Here is a 21906-nt window from a genome sequence, read left to right on the forward strand (position 1 = left end):
AACACATTGGTTTTTCCACGAACAGAACTTTTGTCATAATTTTATTTTGCTGTGATTAATTATACTTAGTTGTTTAGCTTTTTCGTGTAATTGTCGCACAATATTATGTTGCAAAGGTATGACCTCAAAAAAAAACAGTTTTTTTATGGTTCGTACGTTAATTAACTTTAAAACGAACTTGTTTCATCCACGTAATCAACGAATGCGTGTTCTCACGCGAAGGTCTTTGGGAGCGTGTATAACATCAAATTTCCCTGTTGAATTGGTATATTTCGCTATGCCAAAAATTGTCGGCGACCTTTAATTTGGAGAAATCTTCGGGGTAATTCTACGGATATCTTAAATCTCAAGTTAGCATGCAATTTCCTTTTTGTGAATTCAGCTCTGCAATGTAATATACCGTGTTCTCCTATACTAATTAGATTTGCGAGGAATGTGACTATTTGCGCAACACATAAATTTGATAATAAAATGTTACGTAAATATAATTCAACTACATAACAGTAATACGAAGAATAAGTAGCTGGATTAATTTCAGCTCCCTTGGAAAAATGTCTTAAATAAATATTATACACGATTGTTCAATTAATTTCGCAGAATAATATTGGTATCCATAAATACAAATTTTTCACGTAATATAATGGATCAATCTAATTGAAAATAGAGACTGTACTGTGCTAAGAAACATGAATGTCTAATGGAATAATGCGTTTAATTGGCAGTACTATATTAATAAACAGGTGACAAATTATCACACTATTCTTGGCAATCCTCGAGTCGCGCTTGCCAACTCATTCTCACGTTGCTCGTGCGTCGCTTTTTACATTTTTCGCGGAGTTTTATCGAGTAATGGTCATCGAGAAATCCCATTGTCATTCGGTATTCGTGCTCGAAGCTTTGCGCACGTCATAGCGGTTGCGTGCCAGCCACAGTTCACCCTGAAATACGCCTCGTCGCCTTGAAATTCACTGCCCAGAGTGCGGTGTATTGCCCCCTCTCTTCCGGTCTTCGCACGCGTCCATTATCTTGCTGACAGGGCGAGACATACCTTACGAGTACATTTCTCACTGTCAACGTAATCCTGTAATGCTGTTTCATGTCTGTCACGAGGGAAATAACTTATCTGAAGTACCATTAAAAATTTTCATCAACTAAGACTGGCTATCACAATTTCAGTAGGTAATTAAAAAATGAAAAATAATAAGTTATTCTAAACAGCCACATGAATAAATCAAATGAGTGAGGAAAGAGCCAATACGGTCAAGGCGGATAACTGAACGAAGTGCATTTAGGATTTACATAAAAAATATTATTAGACAAGATCTAGCCTTGACCATGTTAATTCTTTTTTTATTTATTTACTTTTATTCATTACAAAATGAATTTACTGCAGTACAGTACTTTATACCATATTACAATCGATGCAAAGGTTTACAAATACAAAATTTTTGAAAAAGTTTGCTTCAATAAGAGCCGATGCAGGTTGTTATACACTAGACTCTCTAATCAGAGCGTGGCTAAACTGAATTAGTCTTATGATTGGTCGCCAGTTATGAACCATTTACATTTTTGGAAAATGGGAAAAGAAAGATAAAAGTAAAATAGCAAGAATGTAAAATAGATTGATCTAAAATCGGCGTTTCTTGCTTTTTCTTTCAAAATTTGGATAATACCTAAACAAAACACATATCAAAATCACAAGACAAAAATGTCTTAAAAATGTCATACCTAAATACATTTAGAGATGTCTTATGGCCTGATTTTGAACATGCATGTAGTCTAGACATTTTTTAAAATTTAGGCCAAAGTTACTCCGACTAAGCCAAGGTTATCTCATTTTAGGTTAGAAAAGGAAAGCACATGTTTTTCTATTCGCTACTTTTGATCCGCTTTGGTCAGACTCTGATTAGATAGCCTCAATTATGCTTTGACAGATTACCTCGATGTTGATTACCCTACGATTCAGAAACAACAATTTTGGAACAGTATCTGGAACTATGCCGGACATTGTTCAATGTGTCCCGCGTAGAATTGAGCTTAATGGTGGCTGTAAATCACTTGTGATGATCATGCGCGATGCCTATAGGGAAAACAGGCGGAAGTGTAACCTCATAATCATCGCGGAAGATAGCAAAGCTGGTACATTTGTCAATGTCATCGTTGAGTTGAGCTTTGAAATCCTCATAGGATATAACTTGAACGTCCCGACTTATTGCCCGAATATAATATCTTCGATCGACCAATTTCTCGGTTGGCAAATTCTCTTGAGCTTGCGAGTATTCGTTAATTACGTTAATTTCTCGTCTGCCTAAACTGGAAAACTACGATATGAATCTTAATGCGGATCGATAGAGCCATCCTAAATTCCTTCTAGCCGCGAACTTTCCGCAAACAAAATGACGCCTGGGTTGCAGGGAAGAGGATTATCCGACTCGCTTTGTGCCCGGATGGGTGAAGACTGAAATTAGCTTACTTCAACAAAGTTGGTATTATCAAACCACGCTTTATATTCATGCTTTGCACGCCGGAAAACTTTGTCGCGCTATCAGTTTATAATCACATTCCGAAAAGCAGTGCCTCCTTGTGATACTTTTCCTCTCTCTTTTAATTTGAACACATTATACCTCTTGGAATAATTTTCGTCACGCGAAGCTAATAACAGTGATTTCGAAATCGAAATTTTGATATCGAGTATTTACAACGTTTGTGCCGTTGAGATACGATCAATGAAGAGTGCTTGCCTCCATGAACTACGAAACATCTTGAAAGTACTTTAACTTTCTAAATTTAATTGAATATTGAGTTATAAATAAATTGGAAAATTTGTCCAACTAATTCGTGTAGCCAGCTTTATGCATTATGTAACTGCTCTCACTTATTTTCCTCGTTTTATCGCGGTGTTGCGTGCTAACAAGAATTGCTCTTAAAACGTACATTGACCCAGTACTACCGACCATTATACTTCCGGATTGGTATCATCCACCTGGAGTAGATAAAGCGCATAGCTCTGTATTTACATTCCACATATCTTAACATGCTCCTTGAGTCACTTATTCATGGTCACGCATACTCTTTTACGTGAGATAAGATCTTTTAACGCAAACGAACGCTGGTTTATACATTCAATCGCGTATTTGTCTTCATTCATTAAGTTCACACAAATCGTAATGTAACATAAAATTATGTAGCAGTAGCAATGTAACCTTCAATATTAATTAATTCAATATTAATACAGTAATTCAATATTAATACAAACACTCAAAAAAGGACAAAATGGTGGCAACTATAAATGTGACAACTGTACAAGTTTTTTATTTAGAATTAATGTACATAGTAGAATAAACTGTACTACAGTTACAATACCTAAAAAATAGTTCATTCGATTATAGGATAAGGTAATACAGTTTCTCTCGCGCGAATATAATATGGTATAATTCTAAATAAAATGAAATTTGAATCCAATTTTCGAGGCTCAAGTTTGGTAATCCTTTCATTGAGCGAGAGAAAGAAGGTACTAAAAGATATCTACTCTAACAAAAAAATAATAAAACTTGAACCTCGAAAATTGGATTGAAATTTTATTTTGCTTAGAGTACCATGTTAGACATTGTCACTTTATTCTACATATTAGTTCTATATACAAAACTTGTACAATTATATTTTATAGTCTTTAACAATAAAGTCTAGTATTGACGATCGCATTGTTACTCTCATAGTTAAATAAACTGTTGCAACTATAAGATAGTTTATTCAACTATTATATATGATATATTAATTTAATCAGTTGAACATTAATTCTGCATTTAAAATTTGTATAGTATAATTGCCATTTTTATAGTTGTTATTACCAAGTCTAAAAAATAATATTAAATAACGTATCGTTACTTTCCACAGTTGAATAAACTATTTAATAATTGCTATTTTATAAAATAGTCTATTCAACTATATATTAATTATTAAAACTCGCGTATAATTATTATTTACACACTAATTGCCATTATTATAATTTCTTTAAGTGTATTTTTAAGAAAGGATATAAAAATCGATATATCTTTTTTTATATATATATATATATAAGGAATCAAAATTAATTCGGCCTTAGCGTGCAATGCAAGTTATCTGCAGTCTATCATAGATAAAGAAAATGACACACACGTGGACTCGGTTGAATACACAAAGCTGCACCCGGGTAAAAGACGGTGTAAAAAACGGAAACTTGTTTTCATTCTGTTGCACATGGCCTTAACAGCAATCACAGAAACATCTTAAACTTTACGTCGCGGCGTTGCGTGCTTGACGTGATTCGCCTTGAAATGTGCAGCGAGACCGGGGGGGATATTCCTGTTTGTCACCGTCGCTTTAATGGAGCTTTCGGATTATTCAACTGTGAGACGCTACGGTTTTATAACGCGAACAGAGTTTCCAACCGCTCGCAAGATGCGCGATCTCACCACAAACTTTGCGAAGAGAAAAACTTCTTCTCCCCAGCGATCCACCTTTCGGTTATCATTTTTCATGCCATTTTATTATACACCGCCGCGAGATCTCTCGTCGCATCCGGTACGCTTGTTTTCTCACACCACTTGAATGTAAAAAAATTCGCGGTGTCGTGCAAATGCACTCCCCCAATTGTATTTCTGTCTCTGATAAATCTTTTTACTCATTTGATCTCGTTAGCGGTGGCTGAAATATCATTTACTTTAACGAAGCGGCGCGTAAAAACAACCGTAAATTCTATTTTGCTATTTCTTCAGTAGTTACTTTCATGCGATGGAAAGCTAATTCATGATTCATAAGATTAGAGGGAAATTTAAACCGAATGTAATGTTTATGACGTAGTAATATGCAAGTCGTTTGTTTCAATTTGCATTTGCATTTAACGTTTGACTTTGCAACGTTACGTAATGGAAACACCCCTCCCCAATCTGTAACGTCACATCGCATAAGTAGGCAATTAGCGCTCCTAATTTATTTCTGTGATACAAAAAACGTAATTTGAATATGCACATATACGTGCTATTACGTTGATATTACAACATCTATGGGAAACTGCTCGGTTTCAGTTTATTTCGAGTTTGTCACGCTCGTGAGAGATCGCGTACAAACTCGACAAGTTCGCGTTCGCCACGGTATTTATCTTCGTTGCGCATTGTGTTTGCAACTCGATTAGGGCTGACTTTCCGATTTCGACATGTCGTCGCGTGCAACGCTCGCTCGCGACGATGCGACGTGACCTTGAAAGGGTCCGCCCTGCACCCCTGCACCTGACGCGACCCTGTCTCTCCTTTCGTTTCTGTCTGCCTCAAGGTCATAAGCGCGATCGCATTATTCTCTGTCGTTTTTCGTGCTTCCCGATCCTAGACATGGTTTATACCACGTTCCGTCTAAGCCGCGTTGCGTGCCGTATACGAGCTTGCAATACGGAAGTCAAACCACCATTACGACTCCGTGACAATTACTCCTCTATAGTTCTTAGACATATCGTTTCTTTCAAAAATGACACAATTAAAAAAATTAACTTTCCCAGAAAAAGGAACAAGCTAATTTAAGTTTGATAGAAAATTAATGATTAATCAAATAATATTAGCAAAAAAAGTAAGATTGGGACACCAGTTACAGGGTGCCATCCATTATTTAACGTAATCCAGAATGTCTAAATTAATATAACTGATATTATATGATTGTTACTTTGTTGTCCATTACATACTTCGTATCTAATTGTAAGTGGCAGTGATAAAATTCCGTATCTCGAAACGCATGTGCCGTTAATGATTTTTATGACGCGAAAGCAATTTTTTATCATTTAAAAATACTTTAATATTATTATAGAAAAACTATTAGAAAAAATGAGACAAATACGGTGTGGTATTTAATGCGCAAATTAAACAAATGATTTCAATAAAAATTAAACATAAATATATTTAACTTGCTTCTCAAAATTCGAACGTTTCGGTCACATTTAGAGCCAGCGATCCTCAGCGATATTCAAAAGTTTAAAAATCGAATCTCTTACATTCCCCCCGCATAATAAATTCCCGCACAAATGTAAATTAAAAATCCTTTAACGTGATTCCTTGCCAGTGATGATTTCAAAAATAAACTTGCAGGTAAGAGTGCGAGAGACACATATAAAAACGGAGTAATTACAAACATCAGAATAAATTAATATACAATAAGAACAAGAACTAGACGTTGAAAAGTTGTTAACGGTGTCAAAGTCAGAATCGTTTATTTTTATGCGGGAGTGTAATTGAGGCGTCATAGATCTACACTAAATATTTATAATAAAATACAAATTGCTGACCTAATTAATTTTATTTTACATTTATAAATTTTTATTTATTTACTGCTCAATATAGTTTTATTTATGGATTTTCTATTCTGTCAGTTACATTTATTAATTGTTAAATGTAATTATATTCTATTATATACTGAATGTCTGAATACAATATATATTCGGTGACTATAAGAATATGTCAGTTAATTAAAATTTCTTTTCAATCTTCGTCACTGTTTTTTTTTAAATAAATCTACTTTTTACACAAGTGACTCATAATGTCCTGAGTATGAGATACTTTGAATAATTTCTTAAAAAAATGTGTTAATATTTCTTTCTCAAAATCCGATCAATATTTATCAAATATACTCAATGAATTTTGAAAAATGTATATACTTTAATTATATAAATATAAAATAATTTTTAATTCTTTTACGGTTTTTTAATGATTTATGAAAATTATATATTATGTATTATATAAAATTCACACACACACACACATATAGAATTACTTCAGCACATAAGATCTAGCTATTGTGTAGTCACGGTGTAGTCATAACGGTCTTATTCAAAACTTCATATTCTTAATTCTTTAATTATATAAAAATAAGACACAAATAAATTTTATATTTAAAAATACTTTGAAAGATTAAACTTTTGTGACTCATAGTGTCCAGTTTCTCTTATTTTTAAAGCGACTCTAGTAATAGAAAGTACAAAGTTTGAAGGCCGAGACGTCACGAAATCTAACAACTTACGATATAGAGAACAGCAACAACAAATATTGGTAATTTCCGAATTATTAAATAAAAATAAAAAATTCTTTTTAAACAAAAAAATTTTTTCATTGAATAATCTCCAGAAAAGGGTATTTTATATCGAGGAAACCGGATCGATCAACTGAACGTGAACAAATACAAATGAAAAATTTGTTTTTATGAATGCAAACAGCGTCACGATTTGTTCATTTGTGTTTGTTTGCAGTTCGTTTACTTGTTTGGACGGTAAAGTAACGTTGATACAATATTCTAAACAGATTAGAAATAATACATATTTCCAACATCCTTTGAAACTCATGGAAACTGCAGTGAGGAAATTTGATTTCTCTATCAGGTCATGTTGGTGGTTATTTATATTATTCATCAAAGGCGTTGGAGGAAACTAAGCAAACATCTTTACTGATTCGTAGTGAAACACGGCATATATACATCTAGTTTCGATCTATTTACCTTATATTTCTTTATCTGTAGTTATTTCTTGAGACACAAATCACATTTGTTTCCGAACATGAACGGCTTTGAGGAGAGATGTATCTTTCACCTCAGGTGTCTTTTATTGAGAATTTTCTGGTGAAAACATATTTTTCTGTCTTTTTACTACGACATAAACCGCGATATATACGAAACTTTCAGCGAGCTAAACCCAGCAATGTGGAAAATTTCGTAGTTATCATTAAAAGACAAATGAGAGGGATAAAATTAAATTCCTCGGCTCCAACCAATACATATCGTAAAATCATGATATCTTGTCGCGTAATTAATGCCCGCCCTAAATAATTCTTTTCTCGATCTAAAAATAGATAGCCATAAATTATATCGACCTTGTTTTGGCGAGCGAATAAAAAGAATTACAATTAACGTGAATTAATGTCTTTTCCTTTCAGTTCATTTTTTATGTATACTATTTAAAAGAATAACACAAATTTTAGTCAGAGTTGTAAATAATAAAACTAAATAGTCAAGAATGTATTCAATATATCGAGAGAAAAGTTTATGATATTTATGACTGTGTATATATATATAATTGCAACTTAAAATATTAGATGCTTCTTGTACTTTGTAAAAAGGTATATAATATGTATAATTATATAAATATTTGTAAAAATTACAATTTTTATTGGAAAAATTTAAAATTGTGCTTTTTTCAAAAATTAATACTTTTATCTATAACTAATAACATATTTTTATACTAGAAAATTACATTAACAGTTATATTTCATTTCTATGTACTTAAATGTACAAGTTTCTTTAATACTATACATCAGTATAATAATAGTACATCATATATATTAAATTTGTATTTTTATAAAAACAATAATAATGTTGCAGGACTCTTTATAATAAAATAATATAAACAAATTTAAAAACGGCTGTTAGGAGTCAACGCAGTAAGACGTGCGCAAATACATATAATTTCAATAAAAATGTTTAATACTAAACACATTTCTGCACTTAATTGCCGGGATCATTTTGGTCTCAAAATGTTTCTAGAATTATTTGTTCTAAGAATATCCAGAATCCGATTTTTTTGCTTTAATGTACTTTACTCTTGTACGCGAGTCAGCACAGCCACACTGTGGGTCGAATTTTTCGACATAAATGGTGAATAAAAAAAATCGAGAATAGAGCAAAAAATTAGCAAAAAAATAGCCCTTCAAGAATACGTACTTGATTTTTCATTTGCTGTGTGTGTGCTATTTTTCTTTATGATTGTGCTAACTTTAGTCTTAATCTAGCACAGCCATGGGTTTTAACGAATCGGCTGGAGCAAAAAAAACGGGAATAGAGCAAAAAATTAGCAAAAAGATAGCAAAAAAATGTGTTATTGGTCGTGTTTGATTGTGCTGAGATGGCTGTGCCAGATTAATAGACGTATATATTTCCTCTATAATTGTGTAATTTTTACATGTATTTATATACTTCTTTTCACAGTGTAATCACAAATACTAAATATTTTTCTCTTAGTACAGAGTAAGCAACGCGATGCATTAAAAGCAACTCGAGAAAGTAGCACCATTGGGATTTCCAAGCTTCTCTATTCGTTCAGAATTGTATGATACAACCGTCATGGCCGAAATTGCTCGCGGCGAAAAATATGTATCGATCGGTCGTTCTCAGAACACGGAAATAAGCTCACGGAATACGCGACATCATGCTTCGAAAATAAAGATAAAGAAAAAAAGAATTAAAGGTGTAGATTTGTTTTCAGAAATTTCGGTTTTTAACGAGCGTCTCGACGCTTGTAAATCGCCGTACGTAATAAATGACGGTCGGTGCATGTTTCTTCATGGAATTTGTAACTTTAATGAAGAGTAACTTGGACAAGCACGGAATCGATCTCTGATGACGACGAGGACGATCGCTGTTTATGTATTCTTTCATCGCGTTGCGCATACGGACGTCGTTTCCGCAACACCCGGTTGTTTACTCGAGCGTGTTCGCGGTCGTAGATAGATTTCCAAGCGCTGGCCACCAGATACTGCACCGTGTGTTCTGGTGAACTCGAATTGGAAAATGCCAACGGGTGCAGTACGCGATATCAATTCTGATCTTTCGACACGAGATATTTTTCCAGAGGTATTGGATACGCGCGCGTCTCTTTTTCGAACAAAATTTCCGTGAAACATGGCTTTGAAATGCGATATCATCTGGTTTTATCAATCTGATTTACGATAAATTAAAAATAACAGTAAACGGCTTTAAGTATATAATGTTATAGAAGTGTGTGATTAATACTTTAAGATAAATAAGTATATCGCACTCTCTTACTTTAAAAGTGACATAATTAAAAGAACTTGATTTTCAAATCATTAACATGAATGCATTAGATAAACATTACTAATATCATCAGCAATTAAAAGCAAATTAGCGAAATTTTACAAAATATCATCAAATTGTCACATTAAAAAAGTGAAACTAAAAAAAAGTCGAAATTGTCAGAACATTAGGAGACCTGTTTTTAAGGACTGTGAAACGAAAATGACAAAAATGATATTTAATCATGTTAAGAATATATTCTTTTTGCCGATATTATTTAATTATTAATTAATAATTTTTTAACAAGTAAAAAAATCACTTGTTCTTTTTTCTGTGGAAATTTAGGATTATTATTCTGTAACTCTTAACGATTGTAATGATCGTTATAACTGCAAAAAGTTACAGAAGGATTATTAAATTTTTGAGATGTGTCAGTTTCAGAAATAAGGGAGCGATATGTATATAAAAGTAACATAAACTCGCGAAGACAAGATTAATTATCGTTAATTACATTCGCTCCTACACGTGAGAAGCAGACTTCTAAAATGCATTTTGTCAAAATTTCATTTTTTGAGTTAGGAATGGCATAGTGTTCAGTGTTGAAAGACTCATATTTTAAACTAGTTTATGAAAATATCCTTTCACCATCGATTTATGAAAAAATAGAAATTCGAAGTGTATTATATCCTTTAAAGTGGTTCTTTAATAAAGTGTCGAAAATTTGGGATACCCAGGGTTCACCTAAAATCAAAAATATCTGCAAAATTTAAATGAAATATTTAAACTACGTGTATGAAATAGTATTAAACATACAATAGTAACTCAAGAGTTGCATCTTCATGAAATGAAAACAAGATGACATTATGTTCACTTTTCGAAGTTAAATTTGTATGCAAGTTTGTGCATGTAAATAATATATCTTTCTAGAATGATATTTGACTTATTACTTTTTTGTGACCATTAAAATCGAAATTTTTTGAACTATTACAATCTCGTTTTTAAGAAAAGTGTACGGTAAGATTTGTGTGCATGCAGTTAGTCAAGCGTCTTCGAGTCTTATCTGTGACTAATATAAGTTTTATATATATTATACACGTGGAAAATTACACTTTCAACAATTTTTCTCTTTTATTTTATCGTTAACCTACCTATCTCTCTTTTTCCCTCTCAGTACTTCCATTATATAACAAAATTAGACATTTCTATATGGTAACTCTATAATTTACTAAAGAACCACCTTGACTAGAAGCAAAATGGCAACTTGTTATTTTCTTTAAGGCGCGCGGTTTTCTTTTACCTTTCTTTCTCGTTTTCTAAAAATTATAAATGGACTAAACACATTTTGAAATTCTGCTTCTCATGTTACTAATTAAAATAATTACACTCCCGAGATTAATCGTATATGATGTGTATGATTATGTCTTACGAAAAATTAATTACTACAAAGTGAAAAACATTGTGTACTTGTACCGGAAATGGGTCACGTTTTTATTAATCGTTCATGTTGAATTTTTTAAGTTATTCTAGTGTTAATTTAACATATTGTTATGCCCGTGCCGTGCCGACAGCCGTGATATAGAGGAGCGCATTGCCGAGACGATGTGCAGTTCGCTTGTTTAACAAGATTGTCAGATTTGGAACTGAGCCGTCGTCGTGTCGCCGCGTTTGGATGTGCTCTGACCGTTTTGATATTTAATAAAGTATACTATCATTACGTTATTTAAAAATTTATTTTATGTTAAATTAACGTTCAACATTTCTTAAGGCCTTGGCATATAAAAGACTTAAGATTTAAGACTTAAGCAGTAAGGAATCCAACATGTTGGATTTTGTTACGTTATGCTCTTATATACTGTCACTGTTATGGAATTTTATGTGCGACAGCCCTTAGTCATTCACTTACTGCTTAAGTCATACGTCTTAAGTTTTTCTATGTGCCAAGGCTTTAAGTGTCAAAATGACACAATTTATAAACGAATAAATAACATGAAAATAATGTCTTAAAAAGTAAATTTTAAAATGAATGTGTGTAAATGTGAATAAAATATATGTTAATTTAACATATCATAAATGTTGATTATATTTAAAAATGTATTTCCATAGTTTATTTACAAACTGAATCAGCATTACCTTTCTTTTTTACATTTTTTTACACAATAATAATCTGTGTTATATTCAACAGTGTAGCTGTTAACACAATGAAATAATTCGCGTATATTGTTGTATATAAATTTATTTTGTTAAAATAAATTATATATCAATACGTGAGGGAGCAATAAGTAAAAAGTAATATGATATAGAGAGCGCATAATAAACACTTATCTCTATCTGCTATCTTGAATTTCATTATACATGTAAGTAATATCACAGTGCTCAGCAGCAGCATTGAGTGCACTAAGCAATGTGTATTACTAAATGTATATGGTTACATAATATTAACGAATTATAAAATGTCAACATATTATAAATGTATGTTGAATATTATCTCGCATTTCAAATTAATTTCTATAACGAATTTGCGCTTATAAGCGCTATCTAAGATAACGATTATGCAGCGTTATTCATTTGGCTAACTAAGGGAACATTTTAAAAATATTGGAAATATCATTACTTAAACACAAAATTCAATGAAAGAAATTGCTTCAATTTAATTAAAGGATGTATATATGTTATGACTAAATTTTAATTATTACAAATAAAATGTTTAAGTCTTTCTTTTAATTTAAATGACTGATTATTCCGTTTGAAATGCGTAATTATTCCATTTAAGAAAGATGATTGTCTATTTAAAGAATAAAATTGATCTTTGTTTTGGTAAAAAGATGTATTTATATAAATTGAAACTTATTATTTCCAAATTTTCATTCAAATTAAAATAAAATTATGTAATCGTAATAAATTAAATATTAAATAACAAACAAAAAATCATATTAAATAAATGTAAAATATTACAATTTATCTCATTTTTTTCTTAACATATTAAAATCATATTTCAGTATTCTTGAGACGACATTTATACGAGTAAGAAAAATATATTGTAATAATAAACTAATTTCCATAAATTATTCAATATCCTCACACAAAATAAAGATAACCACTAAAATATTCTCATCAAAATGGAAACAGATTAATTTCACGAACAAAAGCTATCTTACTATAAATCTGTTCTTTTCAACTGAAGTTCTTGAATCGTTCATTTTTCCTCTTTTTCTGTTCAATGGAAAGAAAAAGAGAAAACATGCTGCAAGAAGTTTCGCTGAAAAGGACAGATCATATATCAATATGCCGTATGCAATATAAAAAAGTTATTATCTAACATTCCTCTATAATTTACGTAAAAATGTAACTATAAAGGTCAGTACTTTATTATTCTTAATTTTAATATATTAAAAGTTTTTAAAATTAAAAAATAATATATTAAAAGTTTTCCCATAAGTAATGCTTTTCTTTTGTCTATAAAGAGAGAGAATAATGTAAGAACATTGTTGTGGATTAAAATACTAATCAGATACACACACAAATATATATGTACACGCTTCTTTCAAGAATTAATAATGGAATCATGAGAAACAAAAATCAGTCCGTATTTCAAGACAAACTTTATTCTCAACTCTTATTGTAAATATGACGTAATGAATATCAAATTGACTCTCAAGATCTATCTGTTAAATCGTATCATGTCTCAAAATTGATTTTAGTTGAGTTCTTCAGCAGAAACGTGGCTATAAATACAGGCATAAAAAGCACATCGAACACGAGGTGCTTTGCAGTCGACCGACGGCTCGATGGTTGTTTGTCGATCTTCCCGTCAGTCTGACATTTCTCTACTGAACATGACTGTTTATTCAAGAGCGTTTCGACAAAGTCCAGTTATAATCAAAACCTGATCTTGTCTCGAAAATGTAATGGATAATACTCACAACAAGAACGCACAACGCTCGAGTTGTCTTTCTTTTCCAACAGTTAAAATAAATTTCAAAGTGTGTTGTTTAAATCATCCGAGAAAATAAGAAAGAAGGTATATGAGAGAAGTTCGGGACATCCTCCTGCGCACAGGGTAATTCAATAATAGAATTCGTTTAAGGACGCGAACGTTGGGAATACAAAAGATCGATCTAAGCACGAAAGAAGAATTGGACAGGCTAGCTTGACGCCTCAATCTTGTTCTAGTTCAGAATCGTGACTAAAGTTTTAAAGTAATTGGCACTGGATATGTAGGTTAGTCGCTGTGTTCGCACTGTTAATGTCTCCCTGGCTACTTTGCAGCGGTAATCGATCGTGTAACGAAAAGGCCATCCGTTGGCCCGCTGATTGCTCGACTCATCGTCGTGATACCACTGACGCATCGCGATACAGTGCAATATCGTTAGCAAGGCGAGAGAGAGCCTCCGCTTCGTTACTCTGATTGCCGTGCAGTGCTGTTTAATCAGATTCTGTATTCCCCGATGGTATACGTTCTATAACACGACTAGTTATCTCCTACACGTTGCCAGATGGGAATAATGCTGGAGAAATTCTTGGTGTAATCACGCATCTTAATTGTCGCTTCTCCACTCATTACGGCAAATATGATTAACCGTCAAGATATAAGTATATCTTATCTAAAAAAAGGTTTACTTCTAATTATCAGTGTTAAAACTTACAGTGAAAATCATTTTGTATTTGACTTAAAACTGGTTTTTGTTAAAATTTTTGTGTTTCGTAACATATCTCTGAGTGTTATAATTTAACATAATGTGATTATATAATCTGAACAAGGGGTGTTTTGTTCCGAAAACTTTGAATATTCGAATTAAAATCTTCGAAGTTTTAGAACTTCAAACTTTCGAAGTTTCAAGACTTTTGATGCTTCGAAGTATCAAAATTACATATTAATTTAAATAGCTAAGAAACGAAAACATTTTCATAAGAAAATATATAAATATATATATAAGTATAAGGAGGGAAGTCATGTATTAAGATAAATTCAAATTTATGGCGCCGTTTTAAATATTTAAAAAAAGAACTCCTATAAGAAGTGATATTAAAGATTAGAATGCTCCTAAGAATCATATTTATATTTGTAAATTAATAAATATTAACTTATAAACTACCATATGTGTGATTGATAATGTATTATTATTTAAATATGTTTAATTTAATTTTCATTCATTTATTGTACAATAATATCAGATTTTAAAACTACTCGGCTCTTTATCAATTTTCATCAGAAATGAATTTTATAATACTAGCCTTTTCCTGCGCGATAATGGGTGGACAAACGTGGACAAACAGTGGACAAACGAATGCAATAATGATTTTACCAAAATTCGCATTTAGGTGTGCCGACTTCTCAGAGCTGCTCTGAGAAGTCAGCATCCCTAAATGTGAATTTTGGTAAAATCATTATTGCATTCGTTTGTCCACTGTTTGTCCACGTTTGTCCAACCATTATTTTCGTTCGTCCACCCTATTATTATTATATTTTTCATAATAATGAAAAATAATCACGTGGGGGTACTACAATTTTTTTTTGTGTATAACTTTTTTTTGGAGGGTGGACAAATGAAAATAACGGGTGGACAAACGTGGACAAACAGTGGACAAACGAATGCAATAATGATTTTATCAAAATTCGCATTTAGGGGTGCCGACTTCTTAGAGCTGCTCTGAGAAGTCAGCATCCCTAAATGTGAATTTTGGTAAAATCATTATTGCATTCGTTTGTCCACTGTTTGTCCACGTTTGTCCACCCATTATTTTCGTTTGTCCACCCTATTATTATTATATTTTTCATAATAATGAAAAATAATCACTTGGGGGTACTACAATTTTTTTTTTGTATAACTTTTTTTTGGAAGGTGGACAAATGAAAATAACGGATGGACAAACGTGGACAAACAGTGGACAAACGAATGCAATAATGATTTTACCAAAATTCGCATTTAGGGGTGCCGACTTCTCAGAGCAGCTCTGAGAAATCAGCATCCGTAAATGTGAATTTTGATAAAATCATTATTGCATTCGTTTGTCCACTGTTTGTCCACGTTTGACCTCCCGTTATTTTCATTTGTCCACCCTCCAAAAAAAAGTTATGCATAAAAAAAAATTGCAACACCCCCAAATGATTATTTTACATTATTACGAAAAATATAATAAAAATAGGGTGGACAAATGGAAATAATGGGTGGACAATCACGTGCGCGTTGTGGACAAACGATACCCGTACCTTAATTATGAAAAATTATCACTTGGGGATGTTACAATTTTTTTTTGTGTATCTATAACCTTTTTTTGCGGGGTGTACCAAAGTAAATAACGGGTTGACAAACGTGGACAAACAGTGGACAAACGAATGCAATAATGATATTACCAATATTCGCATGTAGGGATGCCAACTTCACAGAGCGCTACGCGCGATTTTCGCATCTTTTCCGTCCGCCATATTGGGTAAGTCTTTTTTAATTATCATAATTTTTACCATGTTTTTAAAAGAGCGTCCCTGAAAATTCCTTGTTACCAAAATTCACCATTTTCGGATTACTTTAACTGCCTCAACGAATAGAAGCTTCAAAAAAACGTTTACACGCCTTTTTTAAGATATGATTAGCAAGGCGGAATAGAAGACTGCGCATAAGGTTTTTATACGTTTATATGTATATATACATATATGTATATATACTTTCAGGATTTACCGGTCTTTTTAATTGTATTTAACATTGATAATGACCCGATCGGTGTCGAAACGTCTGTATTATTTTATTAAACTAAATTGTTCTGACTCGTAGCCCTTCTTATTGTCATTACTAATTTTATTATTGTTGAGCAATAATATTAATTATTTTAGTTTACTGAAGAAGTATATTTCCATAATTCGTTCACAAATTATATTAGTGTTTTTGTGTTAATTTTTATATAAGTTGTGTTATTTCCGAATATACTCATCTTGTATTAAATTAACATAAACGTTTATAAAAGTAGGCCGTTCGAGACATATAAAATGTGTTAAATACACAATTTACTGAACAACACAGCATTATTATAACACAAATTAAAAACACAATTTTTTCAAATGTGTATTCGATAAATTTTAAATAGTTCGTGGAAGATATAATAAAATTTAATCTAATTAAAATTATTAAAATTAAATTTCGTTAAAGTTAAAGAAAGCAAAATCCCGCGCTTCAAAAACGTTTATAGAATTGACAAGAGTAACTCACCAGTTCTCAGAAGCGTCCTCGTCGAGGATGGTCCCGTCAGCAAGTCGATGAGGCAAATTAGACGTCGTGCGCGGTCGATTCCGGACTCTCGGTGGACCAACGACACCGGTCCTCGACAGGCCAGCCCGGAAAGACGCCCTTGCCCTGTCGACTGCTCGAGTCAACGTCATTGAGTCTCATTAGTACTGTTAGTAATTGGTGTTAAAGCGTGACGGCGTGTAAAAGCGCAGCGCTGTTGCATAAATTACCGCCGCGCCGCAAGAGACGGTAATTACGCAACTACAACGGTCGATATGTGACGAATGAACAGTTTTTTTCATATTATCTACATCCTCGACGCTCAGCTAATATACGCAAAACACGGAGGATTACATGCAGGATGTGGAAATAACGTATAATACCTGGCACACGCGACAGGTTTTTCACGACACAACATGTGCATATACTAAGCTCAATTATAGACAAGTCACGTTAAAGTTGCCATTTGCGATAAAGCGCATGTATTACTTACTGATACTTATTACGATATTATCACTCTCTATTTCTTTTTTTTTTTACTCAATACATGAGGTCTTTGTCTTCACAACAATCGCTAACTGCTTTCTTTAAAGAAACAATAAAATTTTAAATTACCTAGGCAATCTTATATTTTTATTTATTTATTATTTAATTAATTAATTATTTAATCCTTGCCATTCGTTGTAGGATGGACTTCCAGTTAACAATTTGTAAATATTTACATTTCCGTTTCATAATTTTTGCATTCTCATTTTACATGTTATTTCTTTACACTTATGCTTTCGTTTCTCTTTATTTCTCTTTATTACAAAACTTCTCTACATAAAAAGAACGATTTTGCTAAAATAAAACTAAAAACTTATTGTTAGCTAAATATAGATTTGAAAATAGTTTTGTCTTAAACTGTCAAAATCATTAAGTATACAACGCTGAAGTATAATGAATAATGTTGTAAAAAAATTTTGACAAATCATCATTTTAACAAATCTAATAAAATTATTTTCATACCTGTGTATCTAGTATTTTTTTTAGGTATTCTAGCAAAATCGTTCTTTCCATGTGTATATAAATACCTAATATAAATTAAAAATTTAGTTAGATACAGATCTGAAAATAATTTTGTTGGTTTATTAAAATAATTTTGTAGGACAATCTGCTCAATTTGGTTGCGAAAAGGTCAAAACTGATTGCTCGTCGTATTTGAGATTTCTATATACCTATTAGAATTATTGTATTTTGAAAGTCCAAGTTTATTTTCAGATTGATATTTAAATTTGTAGATATTTTTCAGTAAATTCTTTTTGTGCATTTTTTTAGTCAGGACCAAATTCCTATACTCTTTTTCCGAAATAAAAAACGCTAATGCAATTCAATGACGAAGCATTTTATAATTCTTTTTTAAATAACAGTGACTGTAATTTACAATCATTAATATTTAATATTTATTGTTGATAATAAATTATCATTTAATGGTTCCATCAAAATATTAATGACACGCGTATCGTCAAAAGTTAACGATGGTTTTAACTTGGTCGACTCCGCATCGTCATGCTCAGCCCGTCGAACTTGTCACTTGTCAAGTACTGGAAAATCCATTTGCCACACCGCTCGGCAAGGATACTTCATAAAGATAAGTCAGTCAACGTCGTACTTTTAATTCGCCGTTCAACATCGTGGCGTTTACGACGTCTGGCACACAGATGACAAAATGTGCAATCCCCGTTTCTGCTCTTGATTTCGCGCCAGACGTGGCCGTTGAACTTTCGCTAAAATATTATGCCTCTCTTGGAACCCTACGTTCACCGAAATTCATCAGTCTCCAACGGAAAATGACACGTGCATATCGATCACGTTGAATTTTACCAGGAATCACTCGTAACGAAAGACACGAATTATTTTTGTGTCTCCTCATGTAAAGTTCTTTAGCCCGTAACAAAAACATATATCTTTTATGATACCAAAGGAACACATGTATCCTTAGAACCTACAACCAGTGGCACAAGAGTGTCGTCAGTGGTCCTCTGAAAGAAACTGAGAGAGTAATATTAAGAAAATTAAAGTTATATTTTAAAAGTTACATTACATTTACTGAAATGCATTTTCTTAGTGTGACATCCAATTACTATTAATATAGATCGTAGCTAATTATCCAGCTTTCTCTTTTTTTTTCAGAGAATTAATGACAACGTTCTTGTGCTAGTAATTTTATTAAAGTCTTCTTGTTATTAATTTTAAAAGTTTTAAAATTTTTAGCTACATAAAAAATTGAAACACTTGAACTCACATTTTTTTTTAGTAGTTTTTACTTAATATAATATGATAATTAATTTATAAACAAAAAAATGAAAAATAAAATTATGAAAATATTTTATTTCAAATAATTACATATATTATTTAAAAATTAGAAAAATATCCCAAAGTCACCAGTCCTATATGTTTTTTTTATAGTTGTGGATTAAAAATCTAATTAGGATATCATTAATATTCATCATCATTTATTAATTGGAAAATAATGCGTCTGGCGCGAATGCAAATGAGGCAAACAGCGCTGAAAAAAACTGTGATTATCAGCAAAAATGCGCGCGTTATTTGCTCGTTACATTTAATTTTGGTATGCAAATGCGCTCGATTAAAGCACTACGGTAAAACGTGACAAAGAAACTTCAATGTAATCATATTCACACTCAAATGCAAACCAGGTGACAAAATTACAGCTCTCTGCGATCGCTCATCGTCAGAATAGCTGATGAAAAATGAGTGAATAAAGAGGTTTGGGGAAGAGCGTCGACGATCAGATACGACGGCCACAATCTTCTCGAGTGTGCACTATATTCACTTATCGATTGTTATAAAACGAGAAGAACTGTTCTCTACAAATGTCCGCCGGAATAATGCGCCGTTAGGATGCGGATTGATTGGACCGTTTCCGAGTTGTTTTCCTATGTGATATCGACTTAAACCAGTATATTACGCTGACCCGACAAGAAGAAGAAAATGAATGGAAACAAATAGATTCACAAATTGAAGGACGACAAATCAATAAAGTGAATAAAGATAAAATAAGATAAACAAAGATTTAAAAAAAGATAAGCGCAAATACACAATTAATAAGTTTATGTAAAATTAAATTCTAAAAAGACGTCTTAATTATGCAGGCAAGGTATATCTACCTATACAGAGAATTCTGAGATATAATTATACTTCAGTAATTATTTAATTATTATTAATTGCAATAATCGCGACACTAGACGACCAATATATTTAGATGATGGATTACTCCATCAAATATCCGTTATTGATTGCATTTTGATGAAGCTAAGGTTGTATATAGACTAAGCTGTTGGAGAGACAATCTCAAACTCCACAAACTATTGATTGCGGATTATATCGGCTTTTCAGAATTCCTACGCATTCAGTTATTGGTATCTTGAGAGAGTTGAAAGTCAGTGAAGTATATTTATAATCTATTGTATATGATATCTTATAACGATAAATAATTATATGCGCATTATTATATTTCGAGCAGCTACACACGATATTAACTATTTATCAATTACATTACAAATTAAAACGTATCCAAAATTTTGTCACATTAAATAAAATTTCTCAAACGTTTGTAAGAAAATTACATTTCTCTCCGTAAGTAATACGTGCATTAACACAATTTATTCGATGAACAAATTTTTTTCTATTTTATTAAAAAGAAACGCGTGATAGATATTTGAAGCCCGGTGCGAACGAAAGAGGAAATGTAATCGCGTCCATTGATTTTTTCATGCGTGACACTCGTGAAAACGGCATTTCCTCGAGCACGCTCTTAATGCTACGCGCGACTTTCCGCTACGATCGATTTCTGTTACAAGTTTCTAACCATCAGCTGAGCTGCTTAGGGGGCGGATTATCAACTAGGAGGTAAGGCACCTATAGCTACCTATTCGAGGGCATAACATTTATTACCGGGTCAGGGTTAACCGTTAGGAGCGCCGCACACACGTCCAGTGCTCTGCAGCGTCACTCTAAAAATAGTTTCGCGAGCACTCCAGATATAAAACGCGACCACGTGTCCCGTCCTCCGTACGCATATATATGCATGCGCGTATAATATGCGTACGTGCATATTATACACACGTATGCATATGTATGTTTTCTAAATTCGTTTGAAAAAATGAAGAGACATTTATGCGTAAATTTACAGTACGCTAGCGGATCACTATTAATAAATAAGTCAACATAAAACAGATTTATCTCAGTACAGAGATTTCAGTAGATATGTTTTACGCAAGAGAGCAGCATTGAAAGTGTAAATTTTTGTGTGTTATATGCTGCATTTTCAGTGATGATGTAAAAGCAAAATCTAATTACCAAGATACGTCGCGTTCATAAAAATATATGCAGATGAAAATAGAGACATGTCGTTTGTTTCCTTTAACTGTAGATATACAATTAAAAAAAGAATTAAGTTTCCCAGGAAAGGAAAGCTATTTTTTAATTTGACAGAAAATTATTGACTGATCAAATAAAATCGATTAAATGTAATTTTTATTATTTTTATTTTACGACTCTTTAAAAATCGTTTTTTGAATTGTAACGATTTCGATGATTCTTTTTATAAAGTTGAGTTACTCGTAATTTACTTTTGAGGGTAATGTTTATCTAATTCATTCATGATAATAATTCGAGAGTTACGTTTTCTCTAATTAGTGTTATTTTTAAAGTAAGAATATACTTTGAAAGGATCGGGAATTCTAACGAGGGGAAATTAAAGAAAGCAACACACATACATGCCACGTGCAGGAATGACAATGACAGTGTAAACGCGATGTAATTACGCACACGAAAGAACTCGCGTCCGAATTTCTGCAGGATTGTAACGCGG

The 21906-nt window shown here is 32.2% G+C and overlaps 1 protein-coding gene across 1 annotated transcript in view; it reads right to left on the reverse strand.

Annotated features, from left to right (window-relative positions):
• sei (potassium voltage-gated channel seizure) overlaps positions 1–21906 on the reverse strand; it is a 148542-nt gene that overhangs the window by 79920 nt on the left and 46716 nt on the right. The window contains exon 4 of the mRNA XM_018551848.1: positions 17013–17163. Coding sequence (XP_018407350.1) covers positions 17013–17163 — 151 coding nt within the window. The remainder of the gene's footprint in view (positions 1–17012; positions 17164–21906) is intronic.

This window comes from Cyphomyrmex costatus, unplaced genomic scaffold, assembly GCF_001594065.2.
Source record: "Cyphomyrmex costatus isolate MS0001 unplaced genomic scaffold, Ccosl1.0 scaffold147, whole genome shotgun sequence".
In the NCBI taxonomy this organism is placed as follows: Eukaryota; Metazoa; Arthropoda; class Insecta; order Hymenoptera; family Formicidae; genus Cyphomyrmex; species Cyphomyrmex costatus.